Source organism: Mizuhopecten yessoensis, unplaced genomic scaffold, assembly GCF_002113885.1.
Source record: "Mizuhopecten yessoensis strain PY_sf001 unplaced genomic scaffold, ASM211388v2 scaffold4583, whole genome shotgun sequence".
Lineage (NCBI taxonomy): Eukaryota > Metazoa > Mollusca > Bivalvia > Pectinida > Pectinidae > Mizuhopecten > Mizuhopecten yessoensis.
Window position 1 is genome coordinate 13,816 of NW_018405619.1, and position 26,108 is coordinate 39,923.

General features: G+C 34.6%; 1 protein-coding gene across 1 annotated transcript; it reads left to right on the top strand.

The window, feature by feature from the left end:
* The first annotated feature begins 1,741 nt into the window (after window positions 1-1,741).
* LOC110449336 (location of vulva defective 1-like) lies at window positions 1,742-22,422 on the top strand. The gene is made up of 9 exons (XM_021496118.1): window positions 1,742-1,969; window positions 3,402-3,492; window positions 5,603-5,818; window positions 9,422-9,619; window positions 10,191-10,447; window positions 13,247-13,337; window positions 15,019-15,102; window positions 20,719-20,856; window positions 22,274-22,422. Exons 1-9 carry the CDS (start codon window positions 1,742-1,744, stop codon window positions 22,420-22,422), a joined length of 1,452 nt encoding a protein of 483 aa, XP_021351793.1.
* Window positions 22,423-26,108: the final 3,686 nt, after the last annotated feature.

Consider the following 26,108-nt stretch of genomic DNA (forward strand, 5'->3'; position numbering starts at 1 on the left):
TTTAGACCCTCCGCGCGCTAACATCCGGGCCAAATCGTTAATCATATAAGTTGAAATAACTTTGTTTCAAAATTGTTGTAAAATAAATAAAGTTTATAAATATAGACTGTAAAATTGTTTTAGTCTGCGGCCTAATATCCCGATCGATCATAATTAGTTCACGGGCATTAACGTTCGCGCAAAACATTGCATGACAATAGTTTTGTGAAGGAATGTAATCTTTGTGCAAATTCGGAGAGACTCATAATTAAACAGGGTTCAATGTAGAGTCAGCGGTTCTTATTAATGAGCTGAAAAGAGAACGAGTGTCAGAGCTGATCCAACAGCGTGAATCGGAGAGTGGCCAGAGACGGTCTACCGTATATTGTTGAAGTTTTTAAGATTCGTATAAAAGGTCAGGAACGCTGTGGCATCAATAATGTTGACGGTAGGGCAATGTATTTATGGAGAAAAAGACGATTGAAAAGTACCAGCGTTATGGGAATATAATCTTGTGTGTTGGTGGACTGTGCGATACGATAGGTTTTAGTGTGATGGACACAATAAAATCATAAGATAAAGCATATAAAATATCAACGTTCTTAGAACAAAAATATATCTGCAGATAGAAAATCGCTCGGTATTTTGTATACTTTCGATATTTAACCAGGTCTAGAATATTCAAATGTAGTATGGGATAATTGTACAGAAAATGAGAAACACCCCTCGAATCAATCCAATTAGATATAGCTAGAATATTACACAGGTTTATGTCGAGGAACATTACATGTGAGCTTCATAAGAATTAGAACTAGAAACATCATCTGAAAGAGGGAACAAACAGCAATTAATCTTAATGTATAGAATTCTTCCCAATGACTACTTAAGCAATGTTGTTGATCCATTTGTTTAGAAAATTGCAAGTACAAGATAGCAGCTAAGGTAAAATATCAATTTTAGTTAGCCTTTATGTCGAACAGAAACATAGAACCTACTGTTACGAATTACCAGTCATTATCGTAGTTTAAAAAAATAAAAATAAATAAACAAGCGTCTAAATGACGTAACTAACATATTTAAAAAAAATATATGGATGTCAGTAATTTGGAATTTGAACTATATCATGATCGTTTGTCTGTTTGTCTTATTTGTTATTGCCGGCAGGATCAAAAGGCGCCTTACCATTATTTTGTCTTAATGCCGAAACATTTCCTGAAAAACTCATTACCGAGGTTAATTTCAAAAATATCGTTTGTGGAAGTTACTCCCCTTGCATCACTTTTTCTGCAACTTGTGCTGCGTGATACAGTCAAAGCCAGTTGTTGTCCAGTCCTTTTGATATTTTCAAAAAAAACAAAACGGAAATAGAATTTGCATTATCATTTATTTTTTAAATGGTCACCTCCTTACTTAATGTATAAGCTCATATATGTCTGAAGATATAAGCTCTCTTAGCCAGTTACAAAGATTATTTCATTATAACTATTTACGTTATTCTTTTAAACGAGGAAACAGTTTTATACTTAAAGTTGACAGTGCAAGTTAAAAAGCTTTTAATTGAGATTTTTGTTTTAAAAGAAAGTGTTTTTTCTGGTTTTGAGATCTTCCCCATCTCTTCCGACTATCGTTTCTAAGGCAGTGCCGACATTTTAGTTTGTCCTTGCTTGGTAACGACTATGGGTCTCGCTGGGTATAACAAGTGCCTTTCCCGTCAAACTAAATTACTTCCATTGCAGCTGTCGATTGGGAAATAGGGATAATGATGTCGAACATACCAAACGCGCCTGCAAAAGTGGAACTAACAGTCACGTTTTACGAACGCGGAAACACCAGTGAAATTACAGCACCAATTGAGACAATGGTCATTGGTACAGATTACACCAGAAACTCGTCAACTGTGGTCCTTGTTCCTATCCCGTCTATCACAAGACCGACAAAGATAGACGTATGGCGTGACGGGATTGATTCTACCCTTTGGAAACTGTTGAAGGTAGGACATATGTCGTACTTGAAGTTTCTAAACATGCTGTATTTTGAAGTGTGTTTGTGTTTTTTTTAACCTTTTTGCTTATTTCGATGCTCTTTCCGGAAAACTATTAACGAGCACGGGTTTTTATCCAAAACCATGCAAATTTAAGAGTAGAAGCATGTTTTTTATGGAGGGTCATCGAATTTGCAACGTCTGCATAAAATCTCCGAGAATAACGAGCTATCAGTATTTGCCTTAATAGTCAACACATTACAAATATGTTACCATTTTCTACGGTCATCGTCTTTCAGACAAACACGTCACACTATGATTTTACGCTTTAAATGAAAGTAACAAAATCATAGTTATGATGTCTTTGTATTTGTTTGTTAAAAACATTTCTTTATCAATTGGGAACCAGGCAGGTCGGCCCCTTTAATAATAAATTGAAAAGAGCTGTGCATTTTAAATATATAAATGATATCTTCCTTCGCTGTTTTAATCTCTGATTGGCTGTACGTGTCATTCATTGTGCACGTATTGTTTAAAAAGAACCTTTTTTAGTTATTTTATTTTTGAAAGAAAAATAATCGATAGTATCCTCAGAAGAAAGAGGGAATAGTGACAGCCAGGGCCCTGGATTCAGCTCAGAGCAATACTTGTTTCCTTTACAAAGGAAGGTGTTCACGCCTGCAGACACTGTTTTTATTCAGTTAGAAAAACTAATGATTACAATATCAAAGTTTTACTTTTTACACAAACAATGTACGTACTAAACGTGTTGCAACGTTTCAAGACCGACTGGTCCCCTTGTCAAGCTATGACTGATGCAGTGTGTATACGCTCCCTATCGATAGACGGAACGTCTCGGGTCGAGTGATATGTAAAATAAACAATTTTGTCACATCGTTGTACAGAAAAATAATACAAATCGCTCACTCAGTCATAGCTTGACAGAGGGACCAGTCGGGTTTGAAACGTTGCAACACGTGTAATACGTACATTGTTTGTGTAAAAAGTAAATGATATCTTATATTTCCAAACTGATGAATCTTATTAAAGATAATAATTACAATATTGATATATATGAAAACATTTCTTTAGAGTAAATTTGTTTCTGTTGATTTCGTTCGTATAATATTCCTATTCTTCTCTAGTCTAGTTGAGTTTGAAACACTGAGGTAATTATAACGTGTTAACCTTCCGCATTGTTTTTATCAATACTATGCTATAATATGGCATATGACATTGGTCCTAACTACTGACGCTGGGCATAATAACTTGAATTTGCTTTCAAATGTTACCAATTAGGTTTTTTTCAAAAAAAATGTTTTTGCTTATTTCGATGAATTGAGATATCTTCGTGTTGCTGCACAAATTTAAACTCTACATCTATTTTACATCAAATACAAATATTAATAATAATCTGATTTGTATCTGTTATTTGTTGCAGTTGACCATGGAAAGTTCATCGTATACTTTTACGTTTGAATGCGACTGCTTGATTGGTACTGACAGCGCTAAGTCCACCATATTTCCAACAGGTACAAACAATATGTATACGTATGTATATGCACATCGAGGTGCTTATCTTCTTGCTTAATGTATAATTGTGAATGTCAAGTTGTTTTTTGTTTAACTAATACTATTATCCATATGTTATAAAGCACTTAAGAGAATTTTTTTTCAAATTATATAGGGCGCTATATAAATGTTATATATTATTATTATAATGAAGTAGAATCAAACAATTGTTAGCCCGAGAGATTTATGTGCCAGCCGTCTGTAGTTTATTATTATTTATATCGTTAAATTGAAACATTTAAAAAAAATGACAGTCAATAAAAATGAGTACTCCAATATGTAGGAATCTTAAACAAATGGGGCGTTAACCAGCCAATCATGAAATGAAATGTCCTAAGTTACTTAAATGGAAATGGCGGCAGTTGTGAAACCTCTAATAAGACGGTGTAATGTATTGCAAAAAAGGCAAAACCATGACTGGTCTTACCCCAAATCGGCCATTCTCAAAAAACAGCATTAGAAAAACGCTCGCCACGACGCCGGTACAAACGTTTACGGTCTTTAACTCTTAATTATTTAAATTGAGATTAATAAGTGAAGAGCATGGACATTCAATCACTCATAGGACAACGTCTGGTCAGGTATGCTGCCAACCTTCATATATGATGTGCACTGCATTGCGGCGTCTGTAGTAGACCAACGTAATGCTGCGTTTCCTTTTCGTTTAAGTATACATCAACAATATTATTTACATGACTTTTTTATCGTTTGAATATGAAAAACGAATAGCAGATGGATATATAGGCTCAAGGATCCTTGAACAATTGCAGGCAAAATACTAGACGTTCAACTCTATTTTCGTCTTTAGAGTTACCTCTCTTTATTTCATTTGAGATACAATGGTAGTGTACATGACCTTTTTATCGTTTGAACATGAAAAACGAATATCAGATGGATATATAGGCTCAAGGATCCTTGAACAATTGCAGGCAAAATACTAGACGTTCAACTCTATTTTCGTCTTTAGAGTTACCTCTCTTTATTTCATTTGAGATACAATGGTAGTGTACATGACTTTTTTATCGTTTGAACATGAAAAACGAATATCAGATGGATATATAGGCTCAAGGATCCTTGAACAATTGCAGGCAAAATACTAGACGTTCAACTCTATTTTCGTCTTTAGAGTTACCTGCCTTTATTTCATTTCAGATAAAATGGTAGTACAATTCGGCACTTCCGTTGCAATATTATAACAATTTGAAGTTCAGGGCCCGAATCTTACTCTTACTCATTGTTTTTGACAATCAGAAAACTGTTGTTGGTTATATCTCGATTTTTCATCTTTATCACAATATTGACCGATTTTACTACGTCATACGACCATGTAAGAAATATGGTAGTACACACGTGTAATATAACCTTACGGTTTTGTGATTGGTCGAAACCGTGGGGAGATATCCTTACGCCATTACATGTACTAATTCAGATAAAACTGTTATTCGTTGTTTTGCTATTAACTCAATTTGAAATGTTCATTTTGTCAATGTTATTTTCAGTCCATTTACTATTGTCTATTATTTAAATCTGAAACTATTTGCACTGCACGGAACGACAATACTATGTTGGAGCTACTTTAGTTGATCTGTATAGAGTTATTATTGTGTTTGAATTTGTTTTTTAATCAAATTAGGAATGTTATGTGATAAATATAATATAATGTTCGTGTTCATGTCATATCAAAATGATTAAACTCGTTCAATAATTTGAACGGCTTAAGCTTAAGGTTCGTGTCAAATCAAATTATTGAACTCGTTTAATTAATTCAATATGACATGGACACTGATGTAAAATCCTTTTATCAAATTCCCAGTCACTAAATATGTAAGTTAGTGTACATTCCCTTGTCACCGGTGAAATCAATTTTCATCTGGCTAGTATTGATTTCGCCCATCACATGTAATTGCTATCAAGAAAATTATGTTAACCATTAGTCAAGTCATGCTCAACTTACCCTTATTCCCAAAGGCAAACATATCGAAAATTAAATAACAGCGAAAATTTCCCGGTCTTCAGGGTTTCTCTTAGTTTGTCATCTGAGTGTATTTTGATCTGTTTATCCTGTTTCAGAAGACATGTGGCAGATTGAGACAGAAACCAGCGTGAAAACTTACGCTGGATCTCGTAGTGATTTTAGCCTTACGGTATGGGACAGTACTGGTATAAGCCAAACAACCATGTTTTATAAAAGTTTCAAGAAAGGAGAAACAACAACCATAGATAATCTGTCCCTACATCTGAACAGTCCTGTAAAGTACAGTTTGCAGATGGTTGGAAACAAGGACGGTTGGTCCTGCATACAGGTTAGTTTGTGTACACATTGGGTTTGTTCGGAACACAACAAGATGGTGACTTATAAAAGAACTTGATATCATACAAAATGTGATTTAAGCCAAAATTGTTTGGGGGAAAATATATTATTCTGTAATTTAAAGCGTTTAATGATCCAGACCAAGAAGCAATATCACACATGTCTTCAAGCATATATGAAATTTAAAATATACCGCAAAAATGTCAAACTTAAAAGAATGATACAGAAGAAACTTCAAAGACAAAGGCCTTTGAACTTAACAAACTCGGTTCCAAAAGCTGATGTTTCGTATGTGTAACCGTTTGATAAACTCAATATGACAAGGCGAGTGTAGGATCAAATTATTGAACTTCAAAGAAAAAGTTATTTTGAACGCCACACAAACTCGGTACCAAAATCTGTTGTTTCGTATCTGTAAACTTTGAACAACTGTATGATTTGATAACACAATTTAATATGTACATGTGTAAATCTGCAATTTCGGGAAAACACACTTGGTATTACATTTTAAACATAGACCTGATGAATCCTTTTACAGTGATACAGACATTTTTCAGGTCGCGCAAAACAAGACCATGTTCTTCACAATTTGATAATAAAATATGAGAATTGAACAATAATACTTGGTAATGATTAGTGTTTTTTGTAGAAAATATAATATGCATATGAAGAGCGATGTTGGGTTTTGATAAAAGCTACTCCACACATATGTGTTAATATGTTACGTCACAGAATGAGTGCAATTTTATCTCGCGAATTGATATAATTTACTCAGGCTTAAGCCTGTACTATGAGCAATAAAAACACGTAAGATGAACATATTTATTATTTCTATAGAATTGTGTTACAATCATGTTTTATGTCAATGACATATGTCTGACGCTAAAAAAAAACTTTGTCCAAAATATGTTTTTGTCAATGAAAAATGGCTCTCACTTAAGGAAAGAAAGGCCCCTAGCCATTTCTTTTAGCCTGAGCAGTTTTTTTCCAAAAATACATTTTATGTCAGGGACTGCAAGTAGTGTGATTGAATCCCGTATTGCCGATTGCGACAATGGCAAACATCTGGATTTGACAAACAAATAACTTTTTGCGCTGATTTTTTTAGTTACCTTATACAGTTACCGATTCAGTAATCTACTCTATTCTATTCTTTATTAACTTTAAGCTTTCCAGCTCAAACGGGGAGTATTGTATCCATTGTTTTTTTTTACATTTTCAGTCCATAAGTACGTATACAAAAAATGATAACTCTTCATATTCAGTAGATGACATAAAGTCTTGTTTCAATAGATTCACTGGTATCAAATCAAAAGTAAGAACATAACATGAATATTTGATTTTAAGAACTTCAACGTCAAACCATCAGAAAGTCGTAACTTCCCATCTATGTAGTCCAATAGTGTGCAATTATTTCACATGGTCTCAGTGGTGAATTAATTACTGGGAAGTTCAAAGTCGTAGTATCAAAGACTTATTTCACACTGTTTCTGTGTTTCAATTGCAAATGATGAAAGCAGAATATACATAGAGAGCCGTGTAATGACAACAAGATAGGAACAATCTCGACAGGGGGATCTATAGCTATAACAGAATATACATAGAGAGCCGTGTAATGACAACAAGATAGGAACAATCTCGACAGGGGGATCTATAGCTATAACAGAATATACATAGAGAGCCGTGTAATGACAACAAGATAGGAACAATCTCGACAGGGGGATCTATAGCTATAACAGAATATACATAGAGAGCCGTGTAATGACAACAAGATAGGAACAATCTGTACAGGGGGATCTATAGCTATACAACAAATATGCTAGTCCCACAAAGGGGCTTTCATCCATCGTTTGAGTCATACTAGTGTCCTTACAGGTATGAGAAACGTGTACCCAAAACCTGAATCATAAACCTATTGTACTGATAAGTTACTAACGTAAAATTTTGTTTGCCACTTGCTTAAACAAATGTTAAAATAATATTTTGAACATTATGCTTTCAGTTGTTCTTTTTGCTTCGTATTTTTAGTAACATTATTTTTTTCCTTTTAATTTTTGCTTTATGACATTGTCATTATACATGGTGGTGACATATGGATTTATAACTAAATTGTTTGCCCCACGTGTTGTAGGTGTAGTACAGTTTATTGAGTTAGCAAACTGTAACAGTAGTTTTGTCAGACCGATGTCGGCCATTGTATTTTTCACTATATAAAATACTATATAATATCTTGTTCTCTCTCTGTCTGCTGGATAACCGAACTACTTGGTAGTGAAGCGGACGTAAAACCTATCAATCAATCATCTTGTTTTGTTTCAGTTCGATTTTGTCCATCTTATAACATGTAGATACTTTGGATTCGGCTGCGGAGACATTAAGTATAACACTATAACACGGTATCTCCAGCGTCGTGGTAAGTGTTATATAGCAAAATAAAGTGTATCGTCTAAAATACGAGAATCTTTAATTATTCGACTGAGGTTGTTGATGTATTATATTGCTGTTTCACAACGTGTTTCTTGCTAAATATTGTTTTTCCTTTTATTGCGGAAAAAAATCAACCTTTGGTCGAATTTTACTCCATTTCTTTAATTTTTGGGTTTACTCGGATAAATACGGCAATGTAAACACAGCAAGGTATACATTATAACGATAATAGACATTGCCACACTTTTTTATGTCTGGCCTTATTCGGATAGATAGGACAATAAAAACAAAGCAAGCTATATTACATACAGTTAACGATAATAACTATTCCTACATTTTTCATTTCTGACCTAATTTGGATGTATGATACTGATATCACTGAATGTGATAATGAAAACAATATATAAAATGTCACGGAAATATGTAATAATACACGACAATAGAATGTAATACCAAAATGTCAGCAATCTGTTATAAAAGTTTGAACAAGGTTTTAATCGAAAGAAGTCATATGACCACAATATGACTAGGCCATTTTTGAGGTAAACTTTAACCGAAACTCAAATTATAGAAACTTCCACATTGAAAGGCCATACAATTGTATATGTTATCAAACGATTCAGGTTTCTTACACTACAGCATGGCATCATGTACGCGGAACTATCGGCTCAGACTGGACTTTTTGAAGGCGATGTCGAGTTTTCCAATGATTATTTTGTTTTTAATTTTTGTTGATACCATAAAGCGGACGATTTTGAAGGCGTAACCTTGGTGGTTTCAAACAAACGCTGGGCCTTCCGAAATGTCTGGTCTCCTTGTCAATGTTTCCATGGGGCTGATGTAAATCTTACCTTTGTTCTTGTTTTGCAGATATTTCATCTATTATGAATACACCTTGGTATTCTCTTCTTGTTGTTCGGTGGCTAAGTGATGATGACGCGATATAGTTACATTCTTAGTTCCATAGATAATCCGCTAAAAATATGAAACGCAAGTAATAAACACATTCACGAACTGGTGAAACGTGGGCGCACATCAAACATATCCTAGTGTTCCATTCCACGTTTGACATCAATTAGGTATAACCAGAACATTAAAAATATTTTGCTTAATATGGTAAACTGTAACACATTAATAATGTATTTTTAAAGGTACAAAGCCTGATTGTTTTACAAGTACAACCTCTACCACTACAACTTCTACCACTACAACAACCGTTCCTACTACCACTACCATCACCGTTCCTACTACCACTACCACCACTAACATTCCTACTACGATTACCACTACAGAATCATCAGCATCAACTGAGATACAGTCAACCAGGGAAATGAACACCACGAAAGAAGGTAAGTCAAAGGTGACAGACAATGTATTAACAGACGACAATAAGAAGGTTTATGTCGATTGAATTCGAGAATAACATTTCAGATGAATTAAACAATGATACAGTTTTCTAAGCCTCTGTGGATCATGACTAATAACACTCATCTGCTAAATGGTTTTGTCTCTTTATAAACGTTCTATTATGTATTTGGTGATGTTGGCGGCACGGCAGTCTAGTGCGGGACGCCGCGCTCTTGGCTGAAGGGTTGTCGGTTCGAGTAACGTCACGGCACTGTGTTGTATCTTTGAACAAATTACTTTACTCCGTTTGCTCCAGTCTACTCAGCTGTATATCAGTACGTGGTTAGGCAGTGCTAGAACGGTTGAATGCTAGCTGGAAGTGCCGAAATGACAGCACCGGCTGTATGCTCCCCAGGGAGATGAGAAAGGTATTAACTGGTTGCAAAGGCCCCCTAACCACGGATAATTATTTGTGAACCGCTTTAAGGCGACCTAGGACCTATGTTGTGATGATGCGGTATATAAGACCCTCGAATTAACATCATTATAATAATTGAATCGTTCTCATTACAGCTGTTGATTGGAAGATCAGTGTTACAACTGGCTACATGTTGAACACATCCTTCACGAAAGCCGACTTTACAGTCACATTCTACGAACGCGGGAACACCAGCGAAAGTGATGCACCTAATGTAACCATGACAATAACGATAACACAATTCTCAGCATCCCACGCTGTTGTTAATGTCACTATCCCAGCTATCACAAGACCGAAGATGATAGACGTTTGGCAAAACTCAACTGAATCTTTTCTTTGGAAAATGGTAAAGGTATGAATTATGTTATCTTCACATCTTTTGACAGCATTTGTTTAATTTATCCATGTGATGCAAAACAGCATTTCATGTATTTTTCTATATGTATACCGGGAAACTGTCGCCCAGTTTAATTTTAGCCCTACGCCGATGAAATTAATTTCCACCTAATATTAATTTCACCCCTTCACATTTGATTACTATTTTTATTATATCGCTTGCTTCTGTAATGATAAATTACGGAGGGCGAAAAAGGCGAAAATGGCCTGATATGCAGCTTGTTGGTCATCGTCTAGGAGTCACAGTACAACATGACTCGCTGATAAGCGATTTCAATATAATGTATTTGCTGTGTATGAATTTGGTTATTGCGGTGTCTACAAAAACTGTTTTTTCAAAGTTGATACTAAATATTGCAGTAAATTTGACAAACAATCTAATTAAAACTCAAGTCTAGTAATGGTCACACATTTTTACAACGGAAATGTCATAATTTAATCCTTCTAAAGGAATAACTTAAAGGTTTTACCAATCTCAACTCGAAAAAACATGCTCGGCAAGACTGCTATAAAGTCTTAAAGTTTGGTTACTTTCATCATGACAGGTTATATCATTATCAAAGACAATATTTGACAGTGTACGTCAGAATGTTATTTCGTTTCGCTTTCGAATAAAATGTAGTAGACAAACTTAATAGTATTTACACTATTCCTTTGTTCTAAACATTTTTTGCGGGTTTGTAAGTATGGATTATGAAACATTTCTTGTTACACAACCAATGTGTGTTTCTATGTGACGTTTCGATGACGAGTACGGTATGTACTCTTTCACCTTCATCAGACAAATGACCAGTGAAGCGTAGTACAATGTGTACGAGTTGTTTACAAATCGATGTCGATTCGGCTGTACGCTGTAAGCTGTACAGAAATAACTCGATTCAGCTGGTCATTTGTCTGATGAAGGTAACAGAGTACATACTATACTAGTAATCAAAACTTCACATATGATACATAATCGCTTGTTTGCAAGAGCAATAGTTCGGTATGGTTTGTCCATGCAGTCTTTTTTTCAGATTTATGTTGTCCTTTTCATCCGGGTATGGCAATGATATAAACGTTTGCATGTTTTCAAAAATTATACGCGATTTTTTTTATACTATTTACCGCCTACTTAAGATTTAAGATCATTAAGGGAATATTTGTGCAGATATACACTCAAACTTTAGGTATTTAACTTTTGACAAAATGAAAACCTGAAATGCAAATGAACTTCATATATTCTATTTACAAAACACTACAGGTTATGCACTACTAGAAAGACAACCACTAGTGAAGGTTGCACAATTGTTAGAAATAAGCTTACTACGTATAAAAATGACAAGGTATGAAATGATGACGAAAAACTAATTTTATGCGAAAATGAACAACATTTATGATAGAGGCTTCCGTAAATGGATCTCATTTTTCTATATTTTCTATAACCATTACTTGTTTTCAAAGTGTATAAATATTTCCCCCAACTGCATCCGACTCGCAGGGATTAGTTTAATTTGTGCACGATGGTGGGTTGACAGGTATAAACATGTCAAAATCTGACCGCGTATTGCTTGCTTTTAACACTTGATTACAGTATAACATCTTCATCATATCATTGATGCACGTGTATTCAGAATTCTTAATTAGGAAAGATAGTTTCTAAATCGCATGAAATGGAAGTCATTCTTACCCATCTCACCTTCTCTATATTTTCATTTTATTTTCCCTTATAAGTATAATAGATATACAGTATATGATTAAACCTTGATTTAATATTGTACATTAGGTTTAAAAAGAAACAATCACATCCTGTTACGATATAATTGGCAGCAATGTAATTCAAAGTAACATAATAAGCACCATTTATTTCACAGTCAATTTATTTGCTATTTCCGTATGTTAAATAGTGACGTGGATAAATGAAAATAATTTGGAAACCTTGACCATTTATAGAATAAAGTATCTGTATAAGCCTTTGCAAAGGAAAACATATTTGAGATGTCCTTTAAACTATAAATAAATAGGTTGACTATAAACTGTTTCTGTGTCATTGCCAAAATCTTACTATAAAATCTCAAACAGGTTTTCCATAAAATTTGTAGACAATACCATGTAAACTAAGATAAAATCTCACTGTTAATATATAGTTACAAAATGGTTTCACTGTCAAAAATAAAATGGAACAAGTATTTTGAAACTAAAATAAAATGTTCTAAATCCTACATCAGGAGGCACGGTAGTCTAGTGGTAGAACGCCGGGCTCGCGACCGAAGGGTTGTGGGTTGGAGTCATGTCACAACACTGTGTTGTATCTTTGAACAAGATCCTTTACTCCGTTTGTTCCAGTCTGTACGTGGTTGCAATGAACAGTGCTAGCATTGTTAAATGTTAGCTGTGAGCGCCGAAATAGCAGCACCGGCTGTATGCTCCCCAGGGAGTTGAGAAAGATGTTGGCTAGTTGCAAAGGCCTTATAACCACGGATAGAAATTGGTGAACCGCTTTGAGACGACCTAAGAACAAGGTTGTGATAAAGCGGTATATACGAACCTCAAATTATCATTATCATTATTAATATCTACATCTATTCAAATACCTTCAGAAACTTTAGTGTCAATATAAATATGTTGCATGGTATTGTACTTTTTCCTAAGCATAGATTTAACGCTTTTAGTAGTCACCATTGTCAGTCCTTTTAGTTGTCTTATTGATGAAAAACACTATTTTAAACAGTTAAGAAATATAATAAAATCAAAACTATAAAGTCTCTATCTGTTGCAGTTGACGATGGAAAGCGCCTCATATAACTTTACATTCGAATGTGACTGCTGGATTGGAAATAGCCACAACAAGACTACCATAGCCGCAAAAGGTGATTATTTTACCAAAGCCTTTAGACGAAATACATAATTCAGTAGGCTTGGTTTGTTTGTTTGTGTAGCACGTCCTAACCACAGCTATGGTCATTTAAGGAGGTGCCAGGTTTTTGCGGTGGATAAAAGCCAGACTTCCTGGAAAAAACCCACCGACCTACGGCCAGAACCTGGTGACTGCCCCATTTAGAATTCAAACCCGCGACCCATTGGTAGAGGGCTGGTGGTAGCAGAATGTCAGACGCCTTAGCCACTTGACCACCGCGGCCCTGTATTCAGTAGGCATCACTGCATAAGTTTCAGGATATGCTTTAACCAATTTTGACAGCTTTTATATTTCGTTCTTAGAAAAAATAAAACCAAACCAAAAAACAAAGGAAATGAGTATTAATTAATATAACGATCGTGTAGCCTGTTTATTATTGAATGAACAATATGGCGATTACGAAAGTGTAACAGGTCACGGAATAGGTTCCAAAACAAACGTTTATCCTCGTTGTAAAACATGTACTTCTGTGATAGGTGACAGATTTATCATTTTGAGTTTGTTATGATATCCGGAATCTCCTGTACTCGATGACCAAAATATTTTGGCCGAGTTGGTTGTTACAACAGGTATATCCTGTGCTTGATGACCAAAATTGTATTGCCGAGTTGGATGTTATGTCCGAATTATTTTGGCCAAGTTAGGTGCTATATCATGTGTCTACTGTGCTTGATGATACATTATTTTGGCCGAGTTGGTTGTAATATCCGGTTTCCTTTGTTCGATGACCAAATTATGTTTGCCGAGTCTGTTGTCATATCTGGTATATCCTGTGCTCAATGACCGAAATATGTATAGATGAACTTTCGAATTAGCTTATAACTGATATTAATGGCATATATCCCCTTGTCAAATTCAATTTTCATGAATTACCACGTGACTTGAGATTGGTAACTGTCGTGACTCGTGAATAAAAGTGAACTTATTAAATGGCCGTGTTTATCATCTATCACTCGCAAATGGTACATAACATAGATCAGATGAATAAAAACATATGTCTGAAATACCGTAAAATGTGCATATTAAAACCTATAACAACGTAATATTTATAAAGATGTATATTTATATTCTACTACGAATAAGGAAGTTTTCATTCATCACATAAATGCAATGCCTCTGTAAATTAATTAAGAATAAATTCCAGTTACGAAGTTTCACGTTATCAATGTAAATGGGTGAATATGCACCGATTTGTAAAACTTATACAACCTATTACAAAAAGGTTTATATATATTTCCATTACGTTTCGCAGACAAGAAAATGATATAATATAGCTTCATTAAATATTGCTGTACTGGTATATGCTGCTCACAATTCCTTTTAGTAAATTTCTTTGGGCCTGATACATACAGTATTTTTATGGTCTGCATCGTAAACTAGATTAAATGTCTCTGATTATATTTTATAATAGTTATAATTTCACCACAATGTATATGATATAAAGGTTATTATCATGTTGATATGTTATAAGGAAGAAAATAAGTTTTACTTTCTACAAAATATTTCAAAATTGATGTATCTTATTGAAAATCTAATACCTTGTGTCCAATGCCTTTTGAGTAAGTTCAATCTAAAAACAGGTTACATAAAATGTGTTTATAGATATGACGATGACAACGTGTTTCTATTTTCAGAGGATATGTGGGCAATACAGACAACAACTGGAAAGATAAGTTTTCGTGCTGCTAACGCAACATTCAGCATTACTGTGTGGGACAGTACCGGTGTCAGCCATACAGTGCATTTTCATGGCGATTTTAAACTTGGAGAAACCATCAATTTATACTTGACAATACATGTCAATGACCCCGTTACATATCAACTGCGGCAAGATGATCAATCGGATTATTGGGACTGCAAAGATGTAAGTCAGAAAAAGCATGCATGGAAAGAACAAACGGTATGAAAAAAAGTAAACGGTCAATCAGAGACAGCAATACACGGTCAATCAGAAACAGAAATAAACGGTCAATCAGAGACAACAATACACGGTCAATCAGAAACAGCAATAAACGGTCAATCAGAGACAGCAATACACGGTCAAAAAGAGACAGCAATAAACGGTCAATCAGAGACAGCAATACACGGTCAATCAGAGACAGCAATAAACGGACAATCAGAGATAGCAATAAATGGTCAAGCAGAGACAGTAATAAACGGTCAATCAGAAACAGATATAAACGGTCAATCAGAGACAGCAATACACGGTCAATCAGAAACAGAAATAAACGGTCAATCAGAGACAGTAATACACTGTCAATCAGAGACATCAATACACGGTCAATCAGAAACAGCAATACACGGTCAATCAGAGACAGCAATAAACGGACAATCAGAGATAGCAATAAATGGTCAAGCAGAGACAGTAATAAACGGTCAATCAGAAACAGATATAAACGGTCAATCAGAGACAGCAATACACGGTCAATCAGAAACAGAAATAAACGGTCAATCAGAGACAGTAATACACTGTCAATCAGAGACATCAATACACGGTCAATCAGAAACAGCAATACACGGTCAATCAGAGACAGCAATAAACGGACAATCAGAGATAGCAATAAATGGTCAAGCAGAGACAGTAATAAACGGTCAATCAGAAACAGATATAAACGGTCAATCAGAGACAGCAATACACGGTCAATCAGAAACAGAAATAAACGGTCAATCAGAGACAGTAATACACTGTCAATCAGAGACATCAATACACGGTCAATCAGAAACAGCAATACACGGTCAATCAGAGACAGCAATAAACGGACAATCAGAGATAGCAATAAATGGTCAATCAGAGACAGTAATAAACGGTCAATCAGAAACAGATATAAACGGTCAATCAGAGACAGCAATACACGGTCAATCAGAAACAGAAATAAACGGTCAATCAGAGACAGTAATACACTGTCAATCAGAGACATCAATACACGGTCAATCAGAAACAGCAATACACGGTCAATCAGAGACAGCAATAAACGGACAATCAGAGATAGCAATAAATGGTCAATCAGAGATAGCAATAAATGATAAATGGTCAATCAGATACATCATTATATGGTCAATCAGGGACAGACAAAAATCGGTCCATCAGATACATCAATAAATGGTCAATCAGAGACATCAATAAGCTTTAAAATCAGAGACAGCAATAAATGACAAATGGTCAATCAGAGACAGCAATAAATAATAAATGGTCCATCAGTGACATCAATAAATGGTCAATCAGAGACAGGTCTAAGCTTTCAAATCAGAGACAGCAATAAATGACAAATGGTCAATCAGAGACAGCAATAAACGGTCAATCAGAGACAGTAATAAACGGTCAATCAGAGACAGCAATAAAAGGTCATTCAGAAGAATACAAACCGAATAACAGAAATAGACAGTAAGTTAAAACAAAATATATGAAACAAATAAACGGTAAATTGTAACAAAATGTATGACAAAAATATACGGTTAATTGAAACAAAATGTATTATAAAAATAAACGGTAAATTAAAACAAAAAGAATGACAGAAATAGATAGTTAATTAAAACAAAATGAATGACAAAAACAAACGGTCTGTCAGTAGGGAAAGAAACACAGAACATTAACTACACTGTATCATCATCACCCAGAGGTATGTTTTTTCTTATCACATTCTTTTTCTTGGTCCGAATATCCAGATAAGTATCGGATAACTATGAATTGTGCATGCTATTATCACTGATGAACTGCATAAAAGGGGTAACGATTATGACTTGTATTGTTCCCCCGGGGCAATCCTTTCTGAACATACTATTTTGCGTTTTGGTGAATGATTTGCTAAAACTGAAATATTAAAATCTAAAAAAAATGCTCGACCCGTAACTATCAATGTGTTTTCATTTTGGTAAAAGGTATGTTGACACAATTTTGCTACTAGTTCATTTAAACCAATATAGTTATTTCGAAACAATTATCTCGATAACTTGTCTTTTCATAATACATTAATCCATAAGTAGACTTATGATAATAATGAAATCACCTTATGATAATTGTAGTGATCAACATAATTTAGATATCATATTAAAACTATCTCGATAACTCGAAATAAATGACTGATTATGCCGCCATAATTATATCGACAATACCTAAGCTAGCTACTGCCATTACGAATTTATTTTCACATGAGCTTGAAAATAAAACACCAAACCTCGGGAGATCTCATTTGTTTTATTCATGAAACTGACTCTACATGTAGGAGACAGAACACTGGAGTTATCTCGCTTTCATGTTCATGAACAATTTCACGATAAGTTGATCTAAATTATCACTATAAGTCGACTCAGCGAGACAGTTTTAGTTACATATTGAACTCGATTAAAATGAATTGGTGTAGTCAACAATAAAAACAAAGGAACATAAGGAAGGTTGTTTTCACTCGGATAAAACAAAATTTATGTTTACTTCACGACAATGAAGATATAGTTGTTTGATATTTGATTTCCTATTTGATTAAGGGTTTTTTTGTTGTTTTTTTTCATTTTGTCAATACTATATTTTACATTTCATGTTTAATATACTTGACAAAGAAACACAAGTGACATAGAGGTCAGTTTTATAACTCGTTTCTCTGTCATTTATTTAATTAATAAACACTATATATCATATACAATAGTATCTGTTGAAAAGAAGGTTGAAGATATGAGTTACCTGTCGTAATTGTACGATATTATATATAATTATATATCTGTATTTGTGACAGCAAGGTAACATTCTAAGAGACTGCAGACTATTTGTAGTTCATATTATGATTAGTTTCAAAAAAGGTGGGTTACAAGTTCACAATGTGTATTACAAATATTAGTAATGTTGGATAATGCATCTACCATAAGTACATTTACTTCTATTAATATGAAACAATAAAGATAGAGCACACATTGTGATAAATTCAATATATATACTGACAATTAAGTAATGCTTTCACTTTTTCGGTTGTTTTTTTATTCAATGTAAATATCCGTTTCAGCTGGTTTTCATCCAGATAACGACGTGCAGATCGTTTAGTTTTGGATGCAGAGGCCTTCGGAGTAATACCGTAACAGAAGATCGACAGAGTTCTGGTAAATCAGCGTATTTTATACAATGATAAAGGACTGTTTAAAATTATCAATGTCATATATTTTGGCGGCAGTATACCATTGAAAGGGGATAGATACCAATTGTTTGACCTTCTGGTGGCTATCACAGATGAGTTTTAATTTTTATTGCATAAATATACCTTACAGTTATGCCGTCACGATTTGACATAAAACTAGGGTCAGCTTGGAGACCATTCCGAGACATAAGGGGATGCAATGGGGGACCAATATCACAAATGGCCTTATATATAAATATCATGACGGCATAACCACAAGGTGTAGTTATGCAAATATTATATGTGATGGCCTCCAAAAGGCCCATACGGGCACTCCTACATTATATCTAATTTGTCCAGTCTTGAACATCTCTCACTTGGCATTCTTTATTTCATCGCGAGGGGTAACATTTAGTAAAATGTAATGTTAAAAAAATAAATTGATTTTTTAAGCACAAATTAGGTTTTATTTATTGATGGATTGTTACTTCAGCCCAACTGAGCATATGCATGTCATAGTTATCTCCCTTATAACTTCCTCTTTTCATCTCAGAATCCATGATAAGCACAATCATATTTTATCGAAACAAATTAAAGTTTTTGTATATAAATTTTCGCTCATTTTTAAATATGTTCATACTTAACGGAACTACATTATTGCAATTGATGACATATTAATAGTTTGTAATGTTTTACGTATGTAGTTTTATATGTTGTTAGTTTGCCGAAGCGGCGTATTTAAGCTCGGTGGCCGCCATCGCCATACTGGAATATTTGGTAACCGGGTTCCTGAAGTTTGTTGAAAATCGCTATCGTTCGTGTAGATTTTAATTGTGGGTGCGTATTATGTTACCCACTACTTTATCGTTGTTCACTAGTTTATTTATGAGTTGTCGTGTTTTCGCGGGGATTGGCGTCACGTGACATGATGCAGCGTTCATGAGTGATCACTTGTGTTAGTTATGGTCACTTAGTTGGAATATGATGGTAGGCCTATTGTCTTGAACATTTCTCACTTGGCATTTTTCGTAACGCATTCTTTATTTCAAAGCGAGAGGCAGCATTTAAAACAATGCAGTGTGTTTTCTTGGTAAAGGAGGAAACTAAGTCACTATGTTAGACAAACAAATTGTTTCCGTATGCGCACGGTATTTTTGGTGCGTTATGCGGTCCCACAACTGTACAACACAGTGCCGTGACGTGACTCGAACCCGAAACCCTTCGTACACCGGCCCGGCGTCCTACCACTAGATTACCGTGCCTTCATATTTTATTTAATAGATACATTTTATTAGGCTTTGTCGATGTATAACTATTTTTTCCATAACTGTTTCATAACTCCCAAACCGACACAAACACACTTAAATATCACTTTGCTTTCAGTTTTATTTTATTTTTGGCTGGAATGACCAATGTTCCCGAAACTTAATGGACGCAGCCTCGCCTCTAAACTTCAAATGTAAAATGATATATACAACGTTTCCCTGACATGCTAGCTGTGAAAAATGTATAATTCGTTGCATAATCTGTTCATATAACCAGGTCAGACGCATTTGTAAGACGTCATTAAAGGCGTGGGGGGAATGTAATAGCTTGACACAGAGTAACAAGACTCGTGGAAAGAGTTCCTGGAAGAATAATTGGGTGTATAAAATCAAAGCTAATTTTATATAATATAAACACTACATTGTCAAATAAATCTCTTAGCATATATTTAAGCATTAAACAGCATTTTGTTTCGTGTTATAGGACAATAACACGGAACAGAATGCTGTGTTATGCTTATATTGACATTTAAAAAAATCATTTCTACCTTTACAGGGCACTTTTAAATTAGAATTTAGCGGTGTTTGTACAAGAGATACAAGAACAGCCAATGGAATTGCTTACGGAATGTTGTCTCTGTTGACTTTTCAAGTAAAAAAAATATAGTGCGTGGAAGTAAACACCAAACTTTTAATAGTTTTTCCATAATTTAATCAATCAATATATTCCATTCACATTTTATAATAGTCTTACATAAAACGGTGAATACAATTGAATCATACCTTTCAATTTTGTATATTCTTATCTGCTTGCTAGTGTGCAGGGGGAATAACAACCTGATAGTTAGTCGTAACCGTGTATATATCACTGCGCCAGTGTTATTGTCTCATAACACGGAATTGGCCTTGGTAGTGTTATATAGTGGCAATGCAGATCAAATGTAAATATGTATATATCACATCTATGTTAAAGGTACAGCGCCTGATTGTCCTATAACCACCACCTCCACCACCAATGCCGTTACCACCACTCCGACAGCACCACCATTCGAGACGCTGTCCACCACAACAGAGATTTTCAGAAATGTCACATCTGATGTATCTAACAATGGTATGTGTATTTAGGGTATATCATAATTTAGTACTTTATGAGATAATTGTACTAAAAACGATACCCATAACTAAATATACGTTTTTTATGAATGACACGCATATCTGTTGAATAGTAAATCGTGTCAAACATATGCCGCAATTGTTGTTTAATACCCTTGCAATCTAGATATTATTGCATCAAAGTTCAGTACCAAACTAAACAATAGTCAATCAAATCCCTTCAAACTATAACTCAACAACAGTACCTTGAATATGTAAATAAATATAACAACTCCTCGGCAGAAACCACGTAACAAACCGAACAATACCATTCAATAAGACTGAAAAAACCACGATTAAATTACGCAATGACTTTTTCGAAAGATACTTAAAAAAACAAATGACAGCGATGTGACAATACACTGCAGTACAGATGGCCTCATGTGCTATTTATTTCCAGTGATATCTTTTCTCCTGAAGAACGTTCACGCGGAAATAGGAAAGATTAAAAGCAATCAGAAAGAAGAAAAAAACACTGAGTACAACGTACAGAAAGTACTGCTGAATAAACATATAATAAAAGTTGAAAAATATAAAAAATAGAAATCAGAACTTGTTGTTATCATGAAATATTTTTCGAAATTGCAAATAGTTTTTCTAATCGTTTTTAAAAGGTCAAACCGTGTTGCCTTGCTGTCAGTGTGTCCCTCAGAAGCCGGCTATCAATATGACCTCTACTCAATTAAAGACAGTTATCAAAGAGTTGAAGGCAGAGCTATCAGTTAACAAATCAGCTCTCTCAGGTAACGTATACGAATCGATCGAGCGTTACAGGGATTTTGTGAAAAAGAGACACAATAAAACTGTAACAATCGTGTCCTGTGATTCCTGTGACAACCATTAGATGGACAAAGTTAAGTAACATTATCTTTAGTAAGATTCATCAGTTTGGGAATATGTTGATATCAAAGTTTTACTTTATACACAGACAATGTACGTACTAAACGTGTCACAACGTTTCAAGACTGACTCGTTCCTTTGTCAATCTATGACTGAGTAAGCGATATTTATTGTTTACCTTTACAACGACGTGACGGAATTGTATATTTGATAAGTCGTTAGCTCGGTGTAGAGACACACAACAGAAACAGTCAATCTGCTGCCATGCGTGCTAGTTACTCAGAACGAGACTTCATGGTAGATACAATTATAGCGTCAGATATTGGTTACATAATCTTACAGAATAGATGATTATTATGCGGAACGAAATTACTATTACAAATGTGGTTCAACTGTATACAAATTGTACACATAAGTCAGAAGAATTAAGACAAGGATGAGTTTGATCTATTAACAAATTATCATGTTTTGTTGTTTGGTTTAAAAAGATCAATTCTTGAACATAAACAAATACAGTGAGATTTTTTTTATTACAGCTTCAATAAGGAAGAAGACAAGCGCAACTGACAGCCGCGACTCCTCGAAAGCTATCGGGTTTTTTGGAGCAGCACTTCTTGCTATTCCCTTTGTATTTATAATGGTCTTGGATCTCAGCCGGTTCTTTCAATTCCTGCAATCTTTATAACTATTCCAGTAGTACTAATGTTTCATTTAATGAATAACAAGAGGCCCAGGGGGGCTGTATCGCTCACCTGGTTATTTAAGCAATCATGGCACAATATTTACATTTGCTATGTAATGCCAATTTGTTTAAGAACTAGGAAGCGTTACTATGGATACTTTATAATTCATAAACAAATAAGGTTGTTACTTTTACTAGCACATTAGTTGGGTTGGAGATAAATAGTATGTGATGGCTGTTCATTTGTCGAATTGTCTATTAAATTTTACATGAAAATCACAAAATATAAAAACCACTCGAAGGCCTTTACAACTATGAGTAGTATTTGATATTAGCATTTCTGGAACTGCAGAAGAAGTTTTTTGAAATTCGCCTCCTTTTTCACCCACAACCCAGCCGCCTAGGGGGTCAGGGTCACAGAAATTATACCAGCAGACCTCTTCCCCCTAACAAGGATTTCTGTCAAATATGAGCAAATTCCGTTCAAAACATTGAAAGATATGGCCTATTATGTTTATTTCCTATATAAACTATACTAAACTTCACCCCCTCCTCACGGGCAAATGGGGGCCCTGAGAGACATGAAAATCACATTTTTTATAAACCACCCAAAGGCCTTTACAGCTATGAGTAGTATTTGATTCTAGCATTTCTAGAACTTTTAAGAAGATCATGAAATTTCCCTAAATCACAATTTTTTATAAACCATCCAAAGGCCTTTTAAACTATGAGTAGTATTTGATTTTTACATTTCTGGAAATGGAGAATAAGATTTTTTTATATTTTTTTTCTAAATTTTCCCCTTTTAGGCCCCTAACTCAGCCCCCTAGGATGCCACACCCTTATTTCGTAAATACACTTAGCCCCTGGTCCTAAGGATGCTTCATAGCAAATTTAGTTGAAATCCAATCAGTCGTTCAGGAGATAAATACTTTTAAAGGGAAAAGTTGACGCCGGACGGACGACGGACGACGCCGCGGTACGGCATAAACTCACTTGCCCTTTGGGCAGGTGAGCTAAAAAAAACTTCAGATGTGTCGTATAAATCTATTATACTATTGAGGTTTTTTTTGTAGTATATGATATTGTTTGAGAGATGTGTGTAGTATATAATTCTGTGTGAGAGTTGTGTGTAGTATATATTTCTGTCTGAGAGGTGTGTGAGGTATATAATTCGGTCTAAGAGATGTGTGTAGTTTATAATTCTGTCTGAGAGGTTTTGTATTATTTAATTCTGTCTGAGAGATGTGTGTAGTTTATAATTCTGTCTGAGATGTTTGTGTAGTATATAATTCTGTCTGAGAGGTTTGTGTAGTATATAATTCTGTCTAAGAGATGTGTGTAGTTTATAATTCTGTCCAAGAGATGTGTGTAGTTTATAATTCTGTCTGAGAGGTTTGTGTAGTATATAATTCTGTCTGAGAGGTTTGTGTAGTATATAATTCTGTCTGAGAGGTTTGGTAAGTAAATGATACTGTCTGAGAGGTTAGTGTAGTATATAATTATGTCTGAGATGTTTGTGTAGTATATAATTCGGTCTGAGAGGTTTGTGTAGTATAGAATTATGCCTGAGAGGTTTGTGTAGTATATGATTATGTCTGAGAGGTTTTTGTATTATTTAATTCTGTCTGAGAGATGTGTGTAGTTTATAATTCTGTCTGAGAGGTATGGTAAGTAAATGATACTGTCTGAGAGGTTAGTGTAGTATAAGATGTCTTAGAGGTATGTTTAGTAAATGATTTACTTTTATGTTTATCTGTTTTAATGAAGAAAATGTAGGATAAAATATAATGCCTTGTGCCTTCTTTTCCTTTGAAAATATTATCTATATTAAATCAAATATATATTTATCAAAAAAACAGCTGACATCATTTTTAAGACAATGCGTTTCCCTTTTTAGGGGATATGTGGGTAATTTTCATGGCGTTTTCGAAAGAGTAGAAAACCATTACATTAGCCATTAAGAATACAATTTATTTTTTCAACATTCATGAGGTCATAACAGCATTGACTTTCTGGACATATTTACCATGAATTGCGTTATGACTTCAGGAATGTTGAAAAAATAATTTCATTATGTATAACTACATTTTTAAGTGTTGTGAATTTTCCTATGCAAGCATTTATATATAAATATAAAACCGGAATTATTTTCGTGTTATACACCTGGTCAACGCGTTAGAGAGAACAGCGTGTTTTCGTGGGAAAATTAAACCTTGCTGGGTTTACTAACAACAGCATGACAACATTACAAATAAAATATAGTTCCATTATCAGAATCTAATTTGTTGAATTTATATACAATTCGTATATTGTTATCATATACTTTATACACCTTATTTTAGTTTTAAAACCAAGTCAATCATATTTAATGTTAGTTGATATTAGCATACACAAACTACATCGAGGGTTGTTCCACGGTGAACGTGAACCAAGTACGCCCTGTGTTACGTCATTGCAGTGTATCAATACGCAGTGATGAGGTCACCGGTGTTATGCCGAAAATTAATTCCATTTTTGTCAATGGGTCCAAGCTTACAGAATGTAAATATTTGAAGATACATGTCAATGTCAAACCAGTAAACCGTATTAGGTCATATATGTTTGCTGGGCCTTATCAGTTCGATAGAATGTTGTATTTGACATGATAAATATGTAAGCGTACTCAGTATCGTACGTGAACGGCACGGGCTGCGTATATATGCGTGTGTATGAGGTTAGAGGGAGTGTAAACAAAGGCCTGGCTAGTTTTGTTCAGTTTAGTTATGATATATATATTTAATACATGTACGTATATTTTAGCTTTTGTAATATGTATATAATTAATAGACATTCCTTATTGGATATAATATATATCCTTGGTTCATATGTAGGGCAGTGATTTCATAACAAATCTAAAAAAAATCATGTGATATTATCATAATGTTTATAACAGATATTTGAATAGTTCATACATGTACGTATAGTGTAGCTTTTCCGTCATGGGATATATCGGCTATCGTCGCTACAGCCTGATGAAAGGCCATACACTGTTGGCTATTTTGATAATTGACGACAACCTACCACCGTTAGTAACACATGTCCTGACGCTGATGTTCCAAACATAAGTCTGCCGACATACTTACCCGAACCTGTGTGGTTGGGTAGAGGGTAAAGTCATGTACCCAACATTGATGTAGTAGAGTGAGTCTGTGTGACTAACATCTACACTCATTATCCGAGCCAGATACTGTAAGTCTGCGTGACTGACCTAGGATGGGGGTCTGTGTGACCAACCGCAACATCGATCCTACGATTGGCTGGTCTGTGTGACCATTTGTACCTTATTTGTTCATTGGCCTGTGTGACCAATGGTGACTCCCTATGTTATCAGTGTAACTTTATGGAATGTTTGGTGAGAGGTGGACTGATTACGAATGGACAGTATCATCAATGTCATCACGTTACAATGGAAGAGGATGAACAAGTGCCCAAATTAAAAGCTACATGAACTGTAGGATATTATGTATAGAACCAAATGTTATCATTTGTACTTATACCATTGTTCATTATTGAATGATAGAGAGAGAGAACCATTTTGTTAGTGTGTGTGTAATGGGTGTTATATATCTTTAATATCATGTACTGTAAATAAATTGTATATATTGTATATAAGGTTCTTGTCTTATGTATAAGGGAATCAACAGTCA

What these genes read in the sequence shown, in the direction of transcription:
- LOC110449336 (XM_021496118.1), top strand. Translation starts at nt 1,742, where the DNA reads ATGTCGAACATACCAAACGCGCCTGCAAAAGTGGAACTAACAGTCACG. An exon ending in TTCTTTGGAAAATGGTAAAG is followed by an intron (nt 10,448 to 13,246) that starts GTATGAATTATG and finishes TATCTGTTGCAG; the next exon opens with TTGACGATGGAAAGCGCCTC. An exon ending in CAGCATTACTGTGTGGGACA is followed by an intron (nt 15,103 to 20,718) that starts GTACCGGTGTCA and finishes TCTATGTTAAAG; the next exon opens with GTACAGCGCCTGATTGTCCT.